General features: G+C 37.1%; 1 protein-coding gene across 2 annotated transcripts in view; it reads right to left on the bottom strand.

The window, feature by feature from the left end:
* Window positions 1-893: 893 nt before the first annotated feature.
* GPD2 (glycerol-3-phosphate dehydrogenase 2) overlaps window positions 894-24,074 on the bottom strand; it is a 162,958-nt gene continuing 139,777 nt past the window's right edge. For both annotated transcript variants that reach the window (XM_066345092.1, XM_066345091.1), the window contains exons 10-17: window positions 19,916-20,050; window positions 19,485-19,660; window positions 18,360-18,491; window positions 17,008-17,166; window positions 9,221-9,333; window positions 9,055-9,133; window positions 8,779-8,877; window positions 894-4,248 (exon numbers count right to left, since the gene is read on the bottom strand). In XM_066345092.1, coding sequence (XP_066201189.1) covers window positions 4,123-4,248; window positions 8,779-8,877; window positions 9,055-9,133; window positions 9,221-9,333; window positions 17,008-17,166; window positions 18,360-18,491; window positions 19,485-19,660; window positions 19,916-20,050 — 1,019 coding nt within the window. In that variant the 3' untranslated portion in view covers window positions 894-4,122. The remainder of the gene's footprint in view (window positions 4,249-8,778; window positions 8,878-9,054; window positions 9,134-9,220; window positions 9,334-17,007; window positions 17,167-18,359; window positions 18,492-19,484; window positions 19,661-19,915; window positions 20,051-24,074) is intronic.

Genomic DNA, 24,074 nt, shown 5'->3' with positions numbered 1-24,074 from the left:
CATAAATTGTATACATTTAAAAAACAAGGATCAATCTATTTTGACAAATTTTATGTTGACAAATTTTAAAGTGCTATAAAATTTGATAAGCTAGATCAATGTACAATGTTTTGAGCTGCTATATATTTTTTTCCAGGCACCAAACAAACAGTTCATTGTTGCAAGTCTGTATGGGAGCCATGGCTTTGGGTATGTATGCAGTTTCAGAGAAACTTCAGGAGCTCAGACATGCCTTGAGAACACAAAACCAAAACGCAGTCTCTAAACCACAAATGGAGAGTATGTACCATAGACATGTGTAAATTAAAAGCTATAAAATAACATGGGCATTATAAAATTTGTGTTAAAACTGATAACAGCTTTACTGATTTACTGACAATGAAAATATATAGCATTTTTTTTGTCAGAGCATTTATCAACACTTGGCAACCCTGCACTAACTTGACATGTAAGATGATCAAAATGGATTATGTAATCTTTCCCATTCATTTCTATTGATTTTAGTTATGATAAAATTCATCAGTGTGCCTGGGAACCTTCAGGCTGAAAGGCTCTGGGAGACAAAAAAAAAAAAAAAGGAAAGAAAAAAAATAATTCAACTGAGTTGTAATAGGATGAATGTAATTTTAGAATAGGATTGCACAAATACAGAAGTCATGCCCTAAAGGCTGCAGCAACAAATTAATACAAATAATCCTGGCAGACTCATAAAATTACATGTCTATGCAGAGATTTACTTTTGAGATCAAATTACAAAATTTCAAGCTAAAGAATTAATGTGTAAGTGCCATTAAAAACATAGTTTGTGAAAATATTTTCAAACTTTTTAAACTTCAACAGTAATCAAAATTATTTCTCTGACTGCAAGTAACATCATAATGCCAGCAAATGGATCATTTTAATCAGGTTTATTGATTCATGCTTTCAGTTCTTATTCAGTTAAAAACAAGGCACACTAAATACATCCTCTTATTGCTCTATAAATGCATGCAGTTCATTCCGTATATCAAAAGTAATAAATAATGGTGGTAAAACACCGAGACAGTTATAAAAATGACAACCAGCCTCAAACACAGTATTTAACAGTCCAGTCTAGAACAGTAACTGAACACAATACATAAAAGTGCCACATATGAAAACATGCAGTGTGTATATCCACTTCAGCAGCTGGGCTTTTACTTGATATCCTTTCAAAACACAGTAGGGCTTTTTACTCTCTAAACAGGGTTCACATAATGCAGAACAGGGCAAGGTAATGCGTATTGACACCAATATTATTACATTCATATGCCCAAAATCTTTAAAAATACATAAAAAAGAATAAGCTCAGTGATCATTCTTACAGTAGGTTTAGTAAAAGTCAGAATGAAATTTTTATTGTGTAAAAGAGGAAGCTACATACGCTGAAAAAGACAAAACAAAGCTAGAAACTAAAGCAGAATAGGAAGCATGCATTTAATAGTAGAAAGCCTAAAGTTACACTCAATATAAATTGATTGAGAGCAAGAATATTGCAAACAGCATGTTGGATATGAGGCAGGCAACCTTGGCTTAACCAATAATCCAGCATCATCACTGTCATGACTGCAGCAGGGTTGGAGCAGGGAGGGGCTATTAAAGGGAGCACCCTGCTCTCCACCCAGATGGGGTTTCCACCACCTGAATCCCCTTAAAGGCTCTTGAAAGAAATCACTTGATTATCAAATACATTCTCTGCACACCCCACCCCCAGACTAACAGACGATCTACATCACATTTATATAAAAAGGGGAAAAAATTCTTTTATGCTTAAAGTGCGTTTTGAAGGGGCTTATCTTTCTATTTCTGTTCTCCTTTTCTGAAATCAGGTAAAGGAGCTGTGGGGTTTAATTAAGAACTTACACAAAAATGTGGGGGTGCTTTATTCACAGTAAAGACTTGGAACCAACTCATTTCCAAGACGAGTCTCTGGGATTGATGAAGGAGCGTATGTTTTAGAATTAGCAGATTTTAAGCAAAAGTAAATATGCTCTAAAGCAGAAAAGTGTGCCTTTCTTTGTCCTTAAAAGAACTTCACTCAGAGCAAAGCATGCACAAACGAGGCCTGCATTACAAATAGAGCTGTGCCCATGCCAGTCGTCCAGTTTAAAGCTGGGTCCCCACTGTAATGGGTTCAGGGAGGATGCAAGTCTCCTTATCATGTTCTAACTAGAAAAAGAGGAGAGAGAAAGACAGAGAGCACAAATGTACAATATTGTGGTACATCATCTGTAATGTTTTAAAGGACAGCTCTTGTAGCAAGTGTCACTGGATTCTAAACTGTGAAAGTTACTGTCTTGATAGAAAAACACTAAATTACAAAGCCACGTTTCCATTGTTTTAAAAAAGAAAATAGAAGCCAGTGTAAAAAATTCACATCTTGAAAGAAGAATTTCACAGTGGTACCTGGGAGCATCACTTGCTGTGTTTTAGGTTTTCCATTCAAAGTGGCAAGTTTAAAACATTTTTTAGAAACAAAAGGAGTTAAGATGCTATCTTTGGAGGTGGGGGGTGCTTAAGTGAGTGAATTTCCAGTGTTTGTATTATGACATACAGGCTCATACCCCACTAGATAGAGTCATAAAGATTTCCTACAATATTGGCATGAACAGAAATAACAGCACAAAAGTGTTTTATGTAGCAGTTAAAAAAAACTAAGACTTTTAAGTCTGCACCATGAAAACCTGACATTAACTAAAGGGTTAGATTTCCCATTACATACACAACCTGATCTTGAGACACAAAAAGTAGGTAGTTAACTTTACAAGGGGAAGTACAATAAATAAATATTCAGATATCTGGCTTAAATGCTACCAAAATATTGCAAAAACATATACCAAAATGGCCCTTTAAATTCAATACATTATTTGTTAAATGCAATACAGATTGATTTTTGTTTGTGTTTTGTCTCTATGTGTTGTGTTGGGAGGATGTCTGTGAGTGTGTGTTGAGTGTGGTTTTCCTTTTTTCTTTTTGGTTGACTGAGAACTTTTCCACTAAGTACAGAGTGAGAGGGTTTTATGTAACCAAAAGGATCTTGAGCGTTTTGCCTTTTACAAATAATTATAAAGTTACCTAAGGTCTATTTCTATCCTTGTTACTATCTGTTTACAAATACTCCCCCCCTCCAAAAAAAAAATGCAATAAATTAAGCAAAATAGGTAATGTTTGACAATACAACATGCTCTAAGATATAAGATTGGGGATTAAAAATTGTGCTATCATATGTAGAAATATAAACACAGGCATTTAATCTTTAAGTTTATTAGTATTGTAAAGATTTGAGAAATTTAGTCTCATCCCGTTAGCACTGAAATGCTGGTTTTAAAGTAAAAAAAGCAAGGATCTTCCTGGCAACTATAATAGTCAAAGAAAAACCAGCAGTGACTGAGGAAAAAAACTGAATTGCTGAGATGAAACTATCACTGTAACTCCCAGCAAATGTCACTGCTATCCTTATCTTATACCTGTGATTCTGGGAGCTTTCAGAGTTTCTCTCTGAAACTTGCTCCTGTAACCAGATCTAAATTTTTTCTTCTCTCTCCAGTTTTGCCAGTTATGCTCTAGATATAAAATTGTACAATTGTTTGGATGGGGAAGGCAGGCAAGTTGGAGGGAGAAGGGACTAGGAGGTCTCCAGAAACTATTATCGTAATAGGTCACTCCAGCTCAATTTCTTTTAAGAACAAATACTATCTACGAGGTTAATGCTCTGAGCTTTGTGTATGGCACAAGTTTTTCCAGCTTCTTTTTTCTATGTCAGCAAAAATATTCTACCTCTAGAATTGAATTAGAATCAATGAACAAATGCACAAAAAAGGGAGCATGTCCAGTCTAACAGATCACAAAATGGATACAAAACATTGAGTCACGGTGCACCAGAAATGAGAACAAAGTTAATATACACTTTGCAGAAGCTAGAGCGAGTGGCAAATACAAATAAAGGGTATACACCGACAGCCTAAAGCTTTGGAATGTTTCCCAGTATTAAAGAAAAAGAGAAAGCAGCTATGTCCACTATTTGGGAGTGTTGTATTTTGTAACTGATGTTACATGAAGATTCGTTGTTCCTATGTTTGGTGGCCGAGGATGTCCTGCTCACACTCACAATCCTCCACAGCTTCGGTCCACCGGAATGGGCACTCTTCTGTCCAGGTTCTCTTCTGCTGTTTTCATCAGTATTGCCAGCCGGCTTCCAGATACCCTTCCTTTCTGAATAGCACTCATCAGCTTAAAGAGAAAACACACAATAGATTCAGAAGGCAGGGCTGCTTATTACCTTCATTTATTTATTTATTGATTGATTGATTGTATTTTTTCTGAAGTGAGAAGTGGGGAGGCAGAGAGACTCCCACATGTGCTCAACTGGGATCCACCTGGCAATCCCACTAGGGGGCGATGCTCTACCCATCTGGGGCTGTTACTCCTTCACAACTAGAGCCATTTTAGTGCCTGAGGTGAGGCCAAGGTGCCAGCCTCAGTACCCGGGCCAACTTTGCTCCAATGGAGCCTTGGCTGCGGGAGGGGAAGAGAGAGACAGAGAGGAAGGAGAGGGGGAGGGGTGGAGAAGCAGATGGGTGCTTCTCCTGTGTGCCCTGGCCGGGAATCGAACCCAGGACTCCTGCACGCCAGGCTGACGCTCTACCACTGAGCCAACCGGCCAGGGCCTATTCCCTTCTTAACAGAATTTTAGTAGTTACCTCTGCCATAGGCAGAGGTCATTATGTGCTCCATCAAAAGCCACAGCAGGTCCTACAGGTCAAGTGTACAATTTTTTAATATTTAAAAAATTGGGGGAAGTGGCAGGTGCTTCACCAATGCTGTAGAAACTACACCCATCTAAGAAATCAGCCTGCCTTTCAGTGCAAATCAAATGCATCACTTTATTGCCCCTTAATGTGCTCTGGGCACATATTTTTTTGAGCAACTCAAATATTGGAACTTCAATTTCATTTAAAAACCTTAAAAATGAATCTCAGAGATTGAACAAAGACAAACCACGCTCTATATTTAACTACTCTTTTTTTAATGTTACTGTACTTGACAACCTCAAGCCTCCTAAATCCAAATTCCTTAAAGACCTGATAGAGTAATTCACATTTAAATCCTTGAAAATGGACTCAGAGATCTACCTTAAGAATTAAAAGTACTCCACAGCCAGATTTTAGCTAATTCATTTTTATCCAATGGATAAAATCAGAATTAGTCTTGAAATTATATGCAGTCAGTGGGCAAAGGCCTTTAATCTTGAAGGCACTTTCCAATTATGAGCATAGGAATTTTTTTTCTTTTTCACATTTATGTGGTTTTAACTATTTCCTTTTCTTGATATCACTTCCCCAATCTATTAAATTTATTTATTTCAAAAATAACTGACTAAGCAATTCACCAGAAATATATATATATATTCTCAAAATATTTTTAGGGTTATCGTTTTTAGTTTATAGAGATACATTTCTTTAAATGGATCTGAAAAGAGTCAGACGTATCTGCCAAGGTGCTGGACAAGAATTTCATGACCTTACTAAGAACTGTTTCACAAGCTATTAGAGATTGACTCCTACATGCAGAAGTGGCATTAGAGCCCAAACCTAAAAATAGTCATATAACCATGTAATACCTACTGTGAACCCCCTATGAGGGTTATTGAAAAACCAAACCTATACTGAAAAGGGTGTTCAATGAGGTCAACGTGGGTTCTTAATCTTGAAAAATATTGTATAATAAAACAAAACCCCTGAAAACAGACTTTGTATATGATAAATGATGAAACATAAAGAATGCAGACATCTAAAGACAGAACAATGTATTGTTTGTTTTGTCTCTCATTCCACGAAGACTTTCCAAGTTTATCAGAGCTAACAAATCTGATAAGAGGTGGAGTTTTCTCTTTATCCATAACATTATATGATGTACCAACCTTTAAAAATTCAAAGTTTCTTTAAACATTACATATATCTTGAAACCATATTACAAGAAAAAAAATAACAGAGTGAATATATTTCATGAGAAATACGGTCAGCATTTTTAAAGTTGAAAACTACACTTTGTGCTGTACTTAGTAGAGCATGAATAGTCTCCTATATAGAGAGAACTGGACAAAAAATAAAAAATACTCAATTATTTTAAAATGTACAAGAAAACTTGCAAATGGTATAAATTATTTTCTATGTGTCTATTGCATTAAAAAAAATTACTTAAAACCCAAACCAAACAGCATATCCATAAAATTAGATTCTTATTGTTTCTAAAACCTAGGTCTTCCAACCCTAAATGCTGTTGTTTATTTACAACACACATGAACATAAACTATTTCTTTAAAGTTTTCTAAATCTTGAGACAAACAATAAAATATTCTAAAAAAGAAAAAACTAAACAAACATGAACTAATAGGTTTCTGATGGCCAAGCATAAATTTTAAACTCAATTTAAAATGTGTGCTTAGTTAAATGGTAAGATAAAGAACTAAACATTCTTTTTTGTCATGCTGGACACAACCTGTGAAAATTTTCTACATTTAGATTCAACAATGCTCTTATCTGCAGCTCATCTCCAGAGAGACAATTACCATTTCCTTTGCCTTGATCTTGTTTGTTTAACTTGACACAGTGAAGAAAGGGCTGACATTGACCAAAATCCCCAGCATTAATTTATTTCATGTTCAGCATTCATCATTGCCATGGTGCAAGCAAGACCTGGCATTCATTTGAAATACCTGCCCAAGAAGCACTACAGAAAAAAACCTGGCTGCTTAGAAACCAATACATTCTTCATATGATCAGAATCCTATGGACAGCCACAAATATGTATGCGTTTGTTCAATTTCACTTTTTTAAGGAATGGTTTGCAGCATCCAGTTTGAAGTTAAAGTACCAAAATGTATTTCCTTCATGGTTACAATTAAACAATTGAGCCTTGAGTAAGTAAAAATAGAAGTGCTTGAATTATATGGTCTTAACCCCAGAATGCATGCTTCTTTTGTTTTTCAGGTTTTTATAATGTAAGAATATAATAATTACATTTCAGATTCTCAAGTGACTATGATTCTCAAATTAATGCAACTATGATTTTTAAAACTTTTTCCTTAAAAAGTTACTTTCCACAGGTCCTGGCATGTTAGCTAAGTGGATAGAGCAATGGCCTGGCATATAGACGTCCTATGTTTGATTCCTGGTCAGGGCACACAAGAGAAGCGAACATCTACTTTTTTCCTCTCCTCTTCCCCTCCTGCCGCCGGTAGCTCCACTGGTTTGAGCGTGGGCCCCCAGCACTGAAGATGGCTTGGCTGCTCCCAGCACATCAGCCTCAGGCACTAAAAATAGCGCTCGAGCATCAGCCCCAGATGGGCAGAGCATTGACCCCAGACAAAGGTTGCTAGATGGATCCTGGTTGGGGCATATGTGGGAGTCTGTCTCTCACTCTTCCCTCGTCTCACATTTAAAAACAAAAAACAATTACTTTTCATATCAGAAATAGTGTGTTACCTCCTTGAAGCAGTTAAAGAATGGTCCAGTAGTGGTATTCCATGGCATTCTTCTTTAATAAGCATACTTTTGCATGACTAGGCAGTGTCATAGTGAATAGAGCGTCAACCTGGGAGGCTGAAGACCCATGTTTGAAACCCTGAGGCCGCCAGCTTGAGTGCAGGGTTGCTGGCTTGAGTGTGGGATCATAGACATGACTCCATATAGTCGCTGGCTTAAGCCCAAAAGTCACTGGCTTGAAGCCCAAGGTCTCTTGCCTGAGCAAAGGGTCCGTGGCTCAACTGGAGCCCTCTGGTCAAGGCATATACAGCGTGTCCGTAAAGTCATGGCGCACATTTGACTGGTCACAGGAAAACAACAAAAGATGATAGAAATGTGAAATCTGCACCAAATAAAAGGAAAACCCTCCCAGTTTCTGTAGGATGATGTGGCAGCATGTGTGCATGCACAGATGATGACGTAACACCGTGTATACAGCGGAGTAGCCCACGACCATGCCCGTCGAGATGTGGATGGTACAGAGGAAAGTTCAGTGTGTTCTGTGGCTCACTAAATTCGAATCTGTGACCAAAGTGCAACGTGAATATCAGCGCGTTTATAACAAAGCGCCACCACATAGGAATAACATTACTCACTGGGATAAGCAGTTGAAGGAAACTGGCAGTTTGGTGGAGAAACCCCGTTCTGGTAGGCCATCAGTCAGTGACGAGTCTGTAGAGGCTCTACGGGATAGCTACCTAAGGAGCCCTAAAAAATCTGTGCGTGAGCCCACATCGAACTGCACTGAAGAGGTATGCAACTGGGAGAGTTTTCCTTCTATTTGGTGCAGATTTCACATTTCTATCGTCTTTTGTTGCTTTCTTGTGACCGGTCAAAAGTGCACCATGACTTTACGGACACACTGTATATGAGAAAGCAATCAATGAACAACTAAAGTACCACAATTATGAGTTGATGCTTCTCATCTCTGTCCCTTCCTGTCTGCCCCTCTCTCTTAAAAAAAATCATACATTTTATTCACCCCTTAAAGCCATAATTAACTTAAACTTAAACTGCCCAACACAACAGAATGTGTCTTATAAAAATTAAGAAAAAGAACATGCACTACATAGAGCTTTATTTTTGAGGACAGACATATCAACCTTTACAGGTTTCAAGCTCTCTTCCTTTTCAGAATAAAGTGACAACTGTGTAGCCTTAAAACTCTATTCTTGAGCACCCACTGACAACCAAAAGATGAAAGCAAATACACTTGTTTCCTTTCAGGACAACTTACCTGCAAAAATTCATTGAGTTCAACTTGTCCATTTTTGTTCAAATCTACTTCATTCAGAATTTCATGTAGTGTATTTTCATCCATCTGGATATTGACACTCTAAATAAAAGCACAAAATAACAAGGCTTAATTAAAAATTATACAAATCCTTTAATGTTTCCAACTTTTCAAAAGTGAAAAGAGAAACATTACTATAGAAATCACTAGATAAAAAAGTTATCTAATATAATCTTTATATTCTTTGCCATCCAAGATATGAAACAAAAAAAATATTACCTCTAATACACGCTGAACATCAACAATGGTAATAAAGCCTTTTTGGTCTGCATCAAACTTATGAAATCTCTTCTTGTACCTGGAATACAACATTGAATAATTATAAAATATATTTATGTAGGTGAGGAAAAATAAAACGAGAGAGATAGAAATTTATTATAAGTACCTGTCAACGTCTATAGGCAGGAGGCTGATTTCAGTGCGATCTGTTAACTGTTCTGAACGAGATTTATAGCCCATTTCATAATATAGAAACTTCCTGGCTGTTTCAAGTTCTTCCTAAAACACAGACATACACAAAGTTCAAAGATTTAGGGAAAGATTTCTTGATTTTTTTCTTTTGGTTTTCTAAAAAGAAGATAGCTTATCCTCACCCATCTGACCAGCATACTTTTTTATTGCTTACAGTTTTATTGAAGTGTAATTTATATTCAATAAAATGCACCTGTTTAGACGTGTAGTTTGATGTATACTCTACCATGATCAAAGTATAGAACATTTCTAAAACCCTAAAATTTCCTCTTGCTCATTTGTGGTTCATCTCGTCCCCTGATCTCTAGACCCAGGCAACCACTGATTTAATTGTGTGGCCAGAGTTTTACCTTTTCTAGATTTACATATAAAAGGGTTCGTCTTATACGTGGTCCTTTGTGTTTGTTTCCACAGCATAATGATTCTTATATAAAGATTCACTTATATTGTTGCATATTTTAATATTTTGTTGCTTTTTAGTGATGAATATTCTTTCACAGTATTGACTTACAAAATCTACAGGATCAAATTCTTGTGGTTTTGTGTCAAAATAGCAATTAAAAGTGAAGAAGATATCTATGACTTGAACAACTACTATAATGTGGCATGCAGTACACCAGGACAGACATCATGAGATTAACCAATCTGAAATTCGGTCACTAGGATTTTAATAGTTAGGTGGAAATTACAGAATAATGAAAAGAAACAGCTATCTTGACTAGTTCCTCTTCCTATTTTCAATGTCCCAGCCTCAACTGATACTATTGCTGAGAACACTGCTATTCTTAATTTTCCTCTGTTTCCATCTAAGCACTTTAGAAACAACTCTAATATACTGTATATTGTTCACAAATATCTCTTTCCTTCCTTTTACATATATATAGTAGATATGCACACTGCTCGCCCCTGCCTCCCATGAGTAGACTTCTTAACCCCATTGATGTGAGCTTGACATATGATTAGCTTTAGCTTTGACCAATGGAACATAAATAGATATGATATATGCCACTTCTTAAAGCAACTGCACAACTTTGCTTTGCCTCTCTTGCTTCTCTGCTATGAGAAGGGTATAAATCAGAGAGATCTGAAGATAATCTGGAAAATGGGTAAAAGCTGCAGCAGCTCACATGCAGTTTCATGTGATATGGCTGAACAGTAAGTGCTTGTCATGGTAAAATAATATGATTTTGAAGCTGTTTGTTATATAGCATAACCTAAAGAAAGCTTACTAATACGAGTCTCCAATTCCCCAGACTTCTCATGAAAGGATCTTACACAGGTAACAAGTGCCTCTGCTCCTTTTTCTTGGAAAGGCAAATTATTTTTCTGTGGTTATTCCCTTCTTACTTTCCTATCTCTTAGGAGAAATATATGACTTTTAATATATATATATTAATAAAATAAATATCTATTATAGCAAAATAACATATATATTAAATTAGGAATGCTAAAATATTACCTTATTTAATATATACATAATATATAATATAAATGATATATTATAAAAATATGCTATATATGATATATGTGATATCTATGACATTATATATATATATACACACACACACACACACATAAACACACATGATAAATAGGTATACACAAAATTTGTGAAGTCACAAAGGGCATTATTCACTGGCGGATTACTCTATTCATTCAAAAATATCCACCAGTTATAAAAAACAATATTTCTCCCTCTAAGAACAAGCTCCTCTTTGATTCATGTCCTTTCATCACTTACATAATTTATCCATACTCCATCAAGCAAGAAATCATGAAATTTTAAAGTTGGAAGGGATTTTTCCCTAGGATTCACCTAGTGTACCTCCATAACCCCACATTTTCTTTACAACGTGTCAAAAATGAAAGCATGAGGTCTCCATCTAAAGAACTCTAACAATAGGGTGATAAGTCAATACTGAACGTAGCCCATAAGGGATGACTCCAATTGCTGAAATATTTTGTGTTAAGATTAAACCCATCTCTCTTTGTAGTTCCTCCAATTTGTTTGAGATTAGCAAGTACCTTAAAAGGAGTAGCTGTCAGCTTCATCAATTTAGAGGTATGATTTTTATCAATGCAGTTTAAGATTGCAATCGCATGTGGGGCAGCCATGATCCCCTGCTAACTGCTATGCATTCACACATAACACAAACCATATTTCGTTCTTGCATGTGTTACTGTTAAGCCTTGTCAAATCTATCATGAATGGATGGAGTTGTTTCTTTATGTATTGCAACATTTGCCGTTTATCTCTATTAAATTACACCTATTAAAATTTTGTCTTGTCCCTTGCTTCAATTTATCAACAAACATTCACTCTCCCTCTAGTTTCTTATTATTGGTATGCCAAAGATGCATGGCATCAACACTGTCTCCTAGGCACTTGAAGCAAGGTCGACTAGATCAAACCAAGGACAGAGACAGAGTCCCCATGACCTGCCTGCTACCAGAGACCTCTTCTGAGGCAAACAGCAATTATTTGACTGATTAAAAATCCACCAATTAAAAAAAAAGGCATCACATGGAGCTTCATAAAATGCTTTAAAAGGAATTAAAATATATTGTCCATAACATTTTCCTAATCTAACAATCTTGCTAATCTTTATGAAAAGAAAATGAGAGGTCTGAAATGTTTTTTCTTAAATAATTATTTACTATCTTCTGGTGATCACTACACTTCTTGCCAAACGCCGATAAACTTCAAATGCCATAATCTAGAAAACTTTCCAAGAATAATCTAAGACCACTGGTTTCTAAGTTAGAAACAATATTTTTCTTTCTTTTTTGTTTTTGGAATTTGATGCTACACTTGCCCATCTTCTGTCTTCTGGTTCTATTCCTATTTGCCACAATACTTTAAAGCTCCACAGAGGTTGAATAAATTCTATTTGCAGATTCTGAGTACCCTGAGATATAATTTTTCTTGGTTGGCACACGAATTCATTTAGACCAGGGGTAGTCAACCTTTTTATACCTACCACCGTATCTCTGTTAGTAGAAAAATTTTCTAACCGCCCACTGGTTCTACAGTAATGGTGATTTATAAAGTAGGGAACTAACTTTACTTTATAAAATTTATAAAGCAGAGTTACAGCAAGTTAAAGCATATAATAATAATTACTTACCAAGTACTTTATGTCAGATTTTCACTGTTTGGCAGAATAAATCTTTATAAAACAACTTACTATAGTTAAATCTATCTTTTTCTTCATACTTTGGTTGCTCTGCTACTGCCCACCATGAAAGCTGGAACGCCCACTAGTGGGCGGTAGGGACCAGGTTGACTACCACTGATTTAGAGCAAACTCCTATTTGAATAGCTTCTCTTACCAATATTTATTTGGCCATTTTCACATTGAAAATCATACTCCTTGACCAAAAACAAAACAAGAAACACAATTTGGTATGAAACTCTCAGTTGCAAAGTTCTCTTTTCTCCAGGATTCAAGAACATGGTGCCTGTCTCCTCTAGCAATTATCTCAGGCCTCACTTGCATTCTTTTCCATTTTGAAAAACTATGTTTTGTGTCCTTAACATTTTTTCCAACATCCAGCCAATCCCTGACACTAGTTATTTACATCCATATTATTCTCAGATACTTCTTCATTGTTGAGCACTCATTTCCATCTGTTTTAAATTTGCTGGTTGTCAGCTTTGCTTTTCTTAGTTACTTCCTTTCTTCACTTGCTTCCTCCTCATTGAAATCAATTTTGAAAGAAGTTCTTTTGTGAGACTCAATCTATTTAGGTGGTCTTCTCAGTAACGTCTCTCAATGAAATGTATGTTTTGTTGGAAAGCTATAAGATCTCCTTACCTAACTCTGGGGCAGCACTTCCCAAAGTACTTCCTAGGCACTATGAGTCTCCTTTCCCTCCAGCTTTTCCATAAATTGAGAGTTGAGTCAGTCTCTAAATAAATTCCTTTCTGGAGACTGAAAATTCAAATAGTGTTTTAAAAGCACCAAATTATCTACATTAAAGGAAATGGTTTCATTTGTTTAACTCAGAATTACCCAAATTCCTTTGACCACGCAGTCTCATCTTTTGACTTATATTATTTATACCCCATGGGACACAATTTGGCAGAGTCCCATTTCTTAAATATCCCTAGCAACTTCCCTTCAATCCCTAACACCCCTAGACAATGCCCTCCTACCTAACTGGTTGTTTCAAGTCGGTTAATTTTAATTTTGCATGACAGTTCTCTAAATCTTACTCTAAATTCTAGAAAATATACATACATTTCTAAGGTATAATAATTACTCAATTAGATTTCAAGATCCTTGAAACTATGAGCTATTTATTATTCTCCTAAAATATTTGGTATAATGTTCAGTATACAAGTCACTCATTAAGTATTGACTGGGAAAAACAACCACAATTCATCTACAGAGAGTTATTTATCACCTTGTTCCTCTTTCACTTTTGCAGGTTAAATAATCCCAGTGCTTTTAACCTTTTCTCAGAAGTCCAGCTTTCTAACCTTTAATTCTTTTTCCCTCTCCTTTGTTCTCTCCAGACTGTCCACAGACCTCATTAACACTCCAATGTCTCAGATGCTCAGTAATAACCTGAGGTCTTTTATTTCTGCTACTTTGTTGAGGGGGATGGGAGAATATTCCTGAGTACATAAATCTGCTCATAAAATGTGAACTGAAGTTAAATCTAGTTTCCCTGGGAGTGCCGAACATAATCAGTTTACTGAATTTTCTTCCTCCTTTCTACCTCCTACAGCCTCAATTCCTGGCACAAAATATCTTCCTGCATATTCAAATCATTCCAACAATAATTTTGCAGGAACGCATTATCCTCAGTCATTCTATATGGTAAAAATGATTGGCAGTAGCACAGGAGTAAGCTTCATTCTGTGTTGCCTCCATATATAGCTTTAGTTGGTCAAATCAGGACTCAAAACAGGAAGAGCCATAAAAACCAGTCCCACCAATGCAGAGGCACAGGGCAGGGTGGGCAAAGTGTATGCACTGGGATCAGAATACCTGGTTCCAATCCCAGCTGCACAACTTACCAGTTGTATGAACTCTGACTGGGACTTACTCCCTGAGCCTATTCCTCAACTTTAAAATAGGGGTAAAGGTTTATGACTGAAAGAACTGTGTACAAATGTAAAGGAACTCTTTCGACCAGTGAATTCCACCAGCAGTATACTAAATACATCATGTTAAAGTTACATGAGAATTTTTTAAATGTAGGGCTATGGTTTCACCTCTGAAGACTCTGACTCTGATAAGCTAAAGACAACCCTCAAAACCTGCCCCTTTCTCCTGCATTTCTCAGATGACTCCAGTATATAATCATCTTTGGGAAGCTACACCAGAATGAGAATTTAAGGACAGTCTATGCCAAATCCTTCCTTGTACCTATGACATAGATTCTCAGTAGTGTTCATTCACTCACTCAACAGACATTTATTTAGAACCCACTATATATGCTGGGCACTGAGTGTACAGAGACAAAACAGATCAATCACATCCTCTCTTTTGGAGAGCTTATTTCCTGGAAGAGAGTCAAATAACAAACAACTAAATACATGGTATGTCAAATGGGAATAGATGCCAAAGAGAAAAATAAAATACAAAAAGGGTAAAAATAAAATAGGAAAGAGCCCCTTACAGAAGGGGCTCTTTTATTCAGCCCAGTTAAGGAAGGTCTCTCTGGGGTAAAGACCAGTTGGAATTGAGGGAGTAGGCCATGAAGATATCTAGGGAAGAGCATTCTAAACAGAGGCATCAGCAGGACATGAATGAAGTAAAGCAACCTGACCTGTGGGTAGGAGGGGAATGAATGAATGAATGAGAAGAAACACCAGGGATCAGAAATTTGGTGGCCAATCATGAAAGCCTTGTAAACCACTGTAATCACTGGTTTTACTGTGAGTAAAAGAAGGATGTTTTATCAAAGGAATTATTAATTCCTTTATTCTTTCTAGTGATCGTCTTACTAAACTTATCAGCAGCAATTGATACAGCAGATTGCTTTCCTCTTCTTGAAATACTTTCTTCCTTCTCTTCTGGTCACAACTCTGTCTTGAGTCTTTTCATACCTTCTCCAACCTCACTAGCTGTAACTTTCCCTTTCTCCTGGATTCTTCCTTTTCTCTCTACCATCTCAACTCAGAGAGCTCAGTCTTTGGACTGCTTGCTGTTATCTAACCACATAACTCCCTGGATCTCATCCAGTCTGATGGTTTAAATACCAACTCAAATTTATATCTCCAGTTCAGATCTTTCCTCTGAACTTCAGGCTGACATATTCAACGATCTGGCTTATGTTTTAATAGAATCACTGAAGTTGTTAAAACAACACCCTGGTTTAGGGCAGAGAAGCTATTATAACTACACATATAAAAGATGCTGAATCAGGGTGAGAGCAGTGAAATGTGTCAAGAAGGGTTGAATTCAAGCCATGATTTGAAAGTAAATATAAAGTTTGCTAATGGATTTGATCAGGTTATGATACGAAGATTAAGTCCTAAATATAGAATAGCTATTTTATGACATGGTAAGGTTGGTAGCGGTAGCAGTTTGGGGAAGGCAGAAGGAGATCCAAGAGAGATGGTGCTATGGACTGAACTGTGCCTCCCAAAATTTGTATAATGAAGCCCTACCTCTCAATGTGATAGTATTAGGAGATGGAGACTTGGGGAGATAATTAGGTTTAGGTGGGTTTTAAGGGTAGGATCTCCCTCTCTTTCTCTACCATGTGAGGCCACAGCGAGGAGGCAGCTATCTGAAAGCCAGGAAGAGGTTCTCACCAGAACCCAACTGCACTGGTGCCCTGACCTCAGATTTCTAGCTTACACACTTGAGAGAAATAAATGCCTGTTGTTGAAGCCCCATAGTCTGTAGTATTCTGTTATAGACTAAAGGCAGGTGGTGATCCAGAAAGCAGCTCAAGTAAGAAGGAGGAATCAAGTGAGTCAAGGCCACCAATTAGTTGAGTAGAAGGAGGATGGAGAGTTGACAAGTATATTAAGCAACACGGAGTTATTGGTGAGTGTGAGCAGAGCTACTACAACAAAGTGGCAGCAAAAGACCCTAAATGGAATGTGTTCAAGAAAGACCAGGCAAGAAAGAAATGAACCAGTGAGTATAGAAAATACTTTTTGAATGAATACATGAAGATGTAACTCTGCATACCATAACAGTTTGGTTTTTTTAAAAAAACCATGAAGATCTCTGTTTATTACAATAGGCCCAGGGCTGTATATGTGGGCATCTGAGTATCACTGGCTTTCTTTTTTTAATTGGGATATAAATATAAAATTTCAAATGACACAAATTAATACGCATTTGGTGGTCAAGCAGTAAAACCAAAGGCAACTGGTTTCCCACCAAAGGCAAATTTGCAGGAGTATAAATTTCACTGTAGATAACATTCTAAGAGTGTTTTTGATGAAAACCAGAAAAAGGCCTGCCCACAATCATTATCTTACATTTTCAGGAATTATGACCATAAATTTGAGAGCATTTTTCTATAAGGGATTTTCCAGAAACAACCAACAAATTTTGGTCCAAAAATATCTTTTCAGTTTCCTAAGACCTGGCAATATGCAACACACACACAGAAATTGGCAGGAAATCTAAAGTCACCACAAAAATGATGCTAGCCTCTACTGACAGACTGGGACACTGCGTGTTTATAATGGTTGCCATGATTTTAAAGACTTCTATATAATACCTCTTTTTTATAGTCATTCCAATTCAGTTCTCTGGCCATCAGTTCAACAATCCTGGGGAGGGCTTCCTCTGCTGCCTGGACATTGAGGAAGGCCAGGCGAGTGCGGCGAGAAATCATGTCCACTGCGGTGCAGGCATACTCCTTAATCCCATATTTCACCTGAGTTTCAATTAAAGTAAAATGATTAGTTTAGATTTTTTTTAAAGGGGGAAATAAAGTTTCACCAGAAAACAACCCTGCTTAGAAAAAGCGGTATTTCTCTTTATAAACTCTGGTTCTATAGCAGGCATGAGACAGCGACATCCTACAAGTTCCCCTCTGCCTGCCAAAGGGGTTTGAAAACTGGAACAAATTGTTCAGGAGCTAATAGAACCTGGGACTAATATGCAAACTGCATCACTTTTCATTTACCATCCACAGTGATCATATACCCTCTTTGCTTATACATAATATGGATGTTAATTTACATAGCTGAGTAGGCAAAGAAGAAGTATTAAAAAGTTACGGTCTTGCCCTGGCTTGGTGACCATGAATAAAGCATCCACTGGCACACAGAGGCCGTGGGTTTGACCCCTGGTCAGGGAATGTATGAAAAATAATCAGTGAGTGCACTAAAATGGAACAATTAAGTGAAATGAGTTAATGCTTCTCTCTCTCTCATTCTCTCATTAACACTCTCTTCTTCAAATCAATGTAAAAGTTAAAAAATAAAAATTTATCATTTTATCTCTTTAGGCTCTCCAAAGATTAGGTCTTGGAATAACCAAATAACATAAGTCCTGCTTTCAATCAATAACAAAATGTTTAAAGATGTGTTGTAGAATTATGCACCTGAAACCTCTACAATTTTGCCAACCAGTGTCACACCCAATGAATTAAAAAAAAAAAAAATCAAATGCTTACTAGATACCCAGATTTCAAGATGAAGTGAATTATAAGTAAATATAACATGATTTCTGGTTTCATAAAATGTGAAACCTTGATGAGCAACAAAGCTTAAATCTCTAAGAAGGACTGTCAAATCAAGGTATGTCATCAGATGGCACATAAGTAGTACAAGAGTTACAAATACACAAAAGGGTAAACAACTATGAATGAACAAGATGGGGTAGGCCTGTGGAGGAAAAAGAAATCCATGATGTTTCATTATTATTGCTTTTATCAATATCAACTTAGAATTAAAATAAAAAATTATAATAAAAAAATTTAGGCTGAACAGACATTTTATTCCAGGTTTTAGCTGACATAATATGCATGAAAATTTAGCTATATTTTCATTTTTACAGACAAAAAAAAATCAGATGAACAGTAGCCCACGCAAACAGGAAATTGCCCCGTGGCCATTCACATACCTCTGCTTCGATGTACGGAAATTCTGACACAAGACGCACGCCAACAATGGGCCATCTTTTTCCAGTCACACTTGCCATTTTGGCCACCTCGAAAGCCTTGTCGCCATAGGTGGCAGCAAGATGCTGTGCCACCTGGGGAAACAAAACTGCATTAGGCAGGCACTTGGAATAACAATAGGTTCTAGGTACAAAGCAAAGAAATGTACATGCATCTCTTCTCTGCTTTTTCCAACCCATAAATAATAGTTCTAGGAGAGTGTTAGATTTCGATTTTGTGGGAGGAAACCACTTGGGCCCTGAACACTTAGGCCAGCACTAAGTCCACAGCACATGTGTCATTGTATCCGTGACTGATGAAGCTGCAACCTCCCTCTGCTCCTGTATCACTGCTGAAGAGCAGCTTTCCTGAGGTTCGTGACAGAAAGAATTTGGGATGCTTTGCCTGCTAGGAACAAAGCAAACAAACCCCAGACTTTAAAACAGAAACTCAGGCCCTGGCCGGTTGGCTCAGTGGTAGAGCGTCGGCCTGGCGTGCAGAAGTCCCGGATTTGATTCCCGGCCAGGGCACACAGGAGAAGTGCCCATCTGCTTCTCCACCCCTCCCCCTCTCCTTCCTCTGTGTCTCTCTCTTCCCCTCCTGCAGCGAGGCTCCATTGGAGCAAGGATGGCCTGGGCACTGGGGATGGCTCCTTGGCCTCTGCCCCAGGCGCTGGAGTGGCTCTGGTCTCGACAGAGCGACGCCCCAAAGGGGCAGAGCATCGCCCCCTGGTGGGCAGAGCGTCGCCCCCTGGTGGGCGTGCTGAGTGGATCCCAGTCGGGCGCATGCGGGATTCTGTCTGACTGTCTATCCCCGTTTCCAGCTTCGGAAAAATACAAAAAAAAAACAAAAAACAAAAAACAAAAAAACCCAGAAACTCAAACGTATATCGTCTTTAGGCCACTAAAGCTAATAAGCCCTGCTGTTGTTGTTTTCTTTTCTCCATGAGTTCACTTCCACGGTATACAGACAGAAACAAACCCAGCAAAAGGAAATTCTCAATCAGGGAGGCCACGCCATTGCTGATTCTGTTACTGGTGACAATGAGATTAGGTGAAGAGTAAGATGACATGGCAGTGCACACCCACCTCACTTTCAAGTCCATAATCCTGGACAAGCCTAATGTAGAGTGTGGGGCTCCAATCTTTGCCTCCTTGAAGGAAAAGCCCAACTGTTCTACTTGGTCCTGCCTTCAAATTATGAGCCTTGATAGCAGCGTCAATGGCATCTTCTGCCATAGACCGATAGGTTGTCCACTTTCCACCTACAAATAAGTTGATAAATAATTCATTAGGTTACTATCCCTTATTTTTTATAATTAACGATTTATCAACTTATGAATAACAAATACATCTGTTGTTTATAGGAACTATGGCAAAACAATATGTTAGGCTTTACTCAGAATATTAAAATAATAATAATAAGTCCTTGTTGGTTAGAGTTAAAAGACATTCACTGTAACCAATAAACTCAAGGTCCTATGTAAAGTATATCCAAATATCAAGGTGATACCCCATACCGGCTATCGTGATGAGGCCGCTCTCACTGATATCCACAACATGATTTCGGGAGATGGACTGAGTATCTGCAGACTTGGGATCTGTAACAAGGGGACGAATACCGCTCCATGCTGCCAGGACATCCCCCCTTCTCACTGGGAAGAATGAATGACAAGAGTTAAGAGGATTACTCAAGGATGTCTCATCTCAACGAAACTACGAAACAGTTAATGAGCAGTAGAGTACACCAAAAGGAACACATAAATATGTACTTTAAAATGGAGAGAAAGTCCTTAATTATAAGAACTGAGTAGATAGGTAAGGAGCAGAAAAAATTCAATTATTTTGTTACAAAGCTAATCTCATTTAAACAAAAAAAAACTTGAAAAGCACTGACACTAGTACCAAAGAGGGAACAAAAGAAACAAATACTAGTGACACTTTGCTGGGACAATTTGAACTGGTTAAAAGAACAAAAACAACAAAAAAAGGCAGAAATAAAATAAAAACAACCAACAGACTTATGACTAACTTAACAGTATTTCCTCCCAGAATATACCTTGTTATTTCTTCTCAAGGAAGACAAAGATCCTTAACTGAGCATTACAGGAGGCCTGGCATTGTCAAAGCACATGGCACACACACTTCAGCTCATTTAACCTTACCAAGCCCCATAGCATTTGGTTATTATTATTATTACTGTACGGATGAGAAGAAGATTGGAAAAGTTGAACCAAACTGCCTGAAGCAAACATCTTACAAACAATAGAGCAGCACTTTCTTACCCACTGAACTGTACTTGCAACTGTCATCCTTTCCATGCTCTGCTTTTCCTTTTTAATCCCATTATCTTTATAAATACCACAAAAACAGGTATATGGTCTCCTCCTAATATAGGTACATATTTTAATATAGCTCCTTAAGGACCACTCTCTTAACAGGATTGTATTCTGAAAGAAGTGGTACCCATATACCTCCTACAGGGGTGTCTAAACAAACCCATACCCAAACACCATATCTGAAACAAAGAAAAAAGAAACATAACCTGGTGAGGAAAGCCTCAGACTTCAAGGCTTCTTAACTAGAGACCACAAAGGAGTCTCCTGGCAGGGATTCCGGTCCTAGACCTGTCCCTCTGTTATGTGCACTCTCTCATACAGGTTTAAGCCTAATGGCTCACATGGAATAGGGGTCAATTATTGCTTCACAGGATTCTACAAAAGTCTTTTAAAATCTCAACACAAATCATACTAAGTTTTAATCTTTACAAAAAGCCTAACTAGGAAATTACTACTCTTTTCCATTAGAGTTCAAATCACCATCTGAGTCAAAAATAAAACATAGTCAACCACTGAGAACGTCACTGTGGTCACCACCAAGTATGCTGAGTGTGTCTGTGAAATTCCTTACATAACCATGCTGACCAGGAATTTGGTTTCAACTCTTAAAGCCCTCTGACTAATTTTAAAATTATTTGATGGAAAATTAGATTTTTCTAAAGTAAATCTGAAGCATATGCAAATAGTCTTTGTGGCAAAACCTTTACCTCTTCTGGTATAACAGGAAAAAACAACAACAAACACATCTATGAAATAGTGTTGTCTGAAAACAAAAAGACCAAACTAAAACATTTAAGTTTTCATTCATAGAGAAACAATAAATAAAACATTAGGTATACTGATACCATTGTATTAGAAACTTCACTTATTTTGCTCAATATCTTAACATTCAGCTTTTAGCCAAGGAATTATATCAGATATATCTTGGGGTTAAATTTATTTTAAAAGATACATTTAAGAATAATCAAAATTTTAAATCATATTTAAACTACGAATCAGTCTTTACAGCCTGCAGAATTTTTATATAATTAGACCAGAGGGTGACTAGATCAGGTTATCTCTCTACCAGTTAACTCTCAACCTTGAGGTTTAATGATTTTTATGGATCATTCAAATGCTGTTTGCTGCTGAAGAATAAAGTGCTTGAATCTCTTCACTCCTTAAATTAAATAATGACCAGATCATAAAATAGTGTGTAGCTAAACACATGAAACATGCATTCTAAGCACTTGTATAAAAGACAGCAACTAACTGAACTAACAGCTTTTTCTCCCTCTCACCCACAGTAATATTTTCCCACAGTGGAAACCTTGTACACTGTTAAACAAACACTAAAGTTATCTGAAGAAAAATTCAAATGCAGTGGACTGACAGCATAGAGAATCCTACACTATTGCCTTGAACTGCTGCAGCCATACTGTAAGCAGGAAGGAAATAACCCTAGGCCGAAGCCACCCAGGAGGATGGCACAGGGAAGAGGAGTAACGGCCATGCATACTGCTGAGTCACTACATAAATTAATCACTGTTGAGCCTTTTTATATCTGGAGTTCTTTACAATACATTATTTTACATAACAAAAATACAAATTCAATGACTACTAACTTAAATATTTCCTTCTCCAGAAGTTCCACAAATCCTTCCAGATTCTGTAGAGCAACACTGTTCCACAGACTTTGGTGCAGTGATGAAAATGTTCTCTATCTACACTGTCCAGTGCTACTTACGTACATAGCTATTAAGCACTTGAAATGTGGCTCATGTGAACTAAATTTCAAATCGTACTTAATTTTATCTAATTTAAACTCAAACAGCCACATGTGGCATGATACTGCACAGCTCTAGGGCAAAAGCTGCCCAGTGGTACATCTCAGCTCTGTCCCGCTAGATCAGTGGTTTCACACTTGAAAACCAGTGAAAATAGGAGAATTTTTTCTGGGACCACTAAGGCAGGAATCACCCTGAACATAAGCAAATTCAACTAAGATCATTGGGTCTATAATCTTCATACATGAGGGTGGTTAACTCTTTTGCCGACCAGCACAAAATTTCTGGTAGCCTGGCACCAGTCTGCGGACTGGTGGTTGAAAACACTGTGCTAGATCATCAGGCTGGTTACTACCACCATGGCCTCCTCGCCCACACCTCTAACTGGAGCGTTCTTCCGTGAAGTTCGACTGTACTTCCCTTGCTCATGAGAATACTACTTGCTGTACCAGCACCCCTACACCCAAACACTTGACTGTCATAATGTTCATTTACCATTTCAAAGTATCCCCCTCTCCTACTAATCTCACAAGTTCAAAGAAATAAATGATTTTACTCAATTTAGTACTACCACCCTCAAGCTCTTACCCGGATATCAGTTCTATCATTCAGGTTACATCCAATGCAATGTCATTTCTAATATTTTTCAAGACTTTACATACTGTATCAATGTATATATAGTACGTATAGTGCCCATGTAGAGTGATCAATAAGTATTAAGTGGGGTCATGTATAGTAATCAATAAATATCATATTAAGTGGAATATTGAAACATTCCCTGAACAGTCTATATCAAACAAGAAGTGCTTACATTACCAAATCAAAAGCAAGAATATTTGGGCCTCTGAACCAATATGCAAAGCTTTATATAGGATTTCTAATGACTATATATTAAAATAACTGGATATTCCCTTTCAAAATAAATGAACACTTTAAACAAAACAAGACAGAAAACAATACTTCTATTAAAGTTGAGAAAAATCCTCATTAAAGACCACTTTTTAGAGTGGCTCACCTAGATGTTACCTAGTTGATTTTTTAAGTGCCAATTGCCCAAATGTTTAAAAAAAAAGAACCCACAGAGTATATAAAGTTCTTGGCAATATTTTCAAAAGGATGATGAGAAAATAAAATTGTCCTGCCATCATGTTGAAGAAGTATTTTTATTACAATGCTGATAAATAACTATTCAGGTTTTAGTATATACATGATGTATAAAAATAAAATACCATATAAATAGTAAAGATGAACAGACATTTTTCACAGCTGGTTGAAAGACTAAATGCTATGCAATTTTTTCAAATTATAATTAATATTTTTACTCTTAAAAACTTGGCAAGACAAGTGTTTGTTTTAAAAATTAATAGAAAATGAAGCCCATGGGAAGTGACAATTAAGAGCTAAATGTGTGGTTTTGTTTCACATCACTTATTTAGCCATACAGTTGGGGGCGTTCTTTCTCATGTGTGCCACTTTCAAAAAAATCAATAAAAAGCATGTGAAAATATCTAAATGAACACAGGGGAAATAGTGTCAGAAATCAATACTTCTCTACCAGCATGTTTAACCTGCTG

This window comes from Saccopteryx leptura, chromosome 7 (assembly GCF_036850995.1).
Source record: "Saccopteryx leptura isolate mSacLep1 chromosome 7, mSacLep1_pri_phased_curated, whole genome shotgun sequence".
In the NCBI taxonomy this organism is placed as follows: domain Eukaryota; kingdom Metazoa; phylum Chordata; class Mammalia; order Chiroptera; family Emballonuridae; genus Saccopteryx; species Saccopteryx leptura.
Note: the sequence above shows the minus strand (reverse complement) of the source record. Positions and strands in the feature narration are given on the sequence as shown.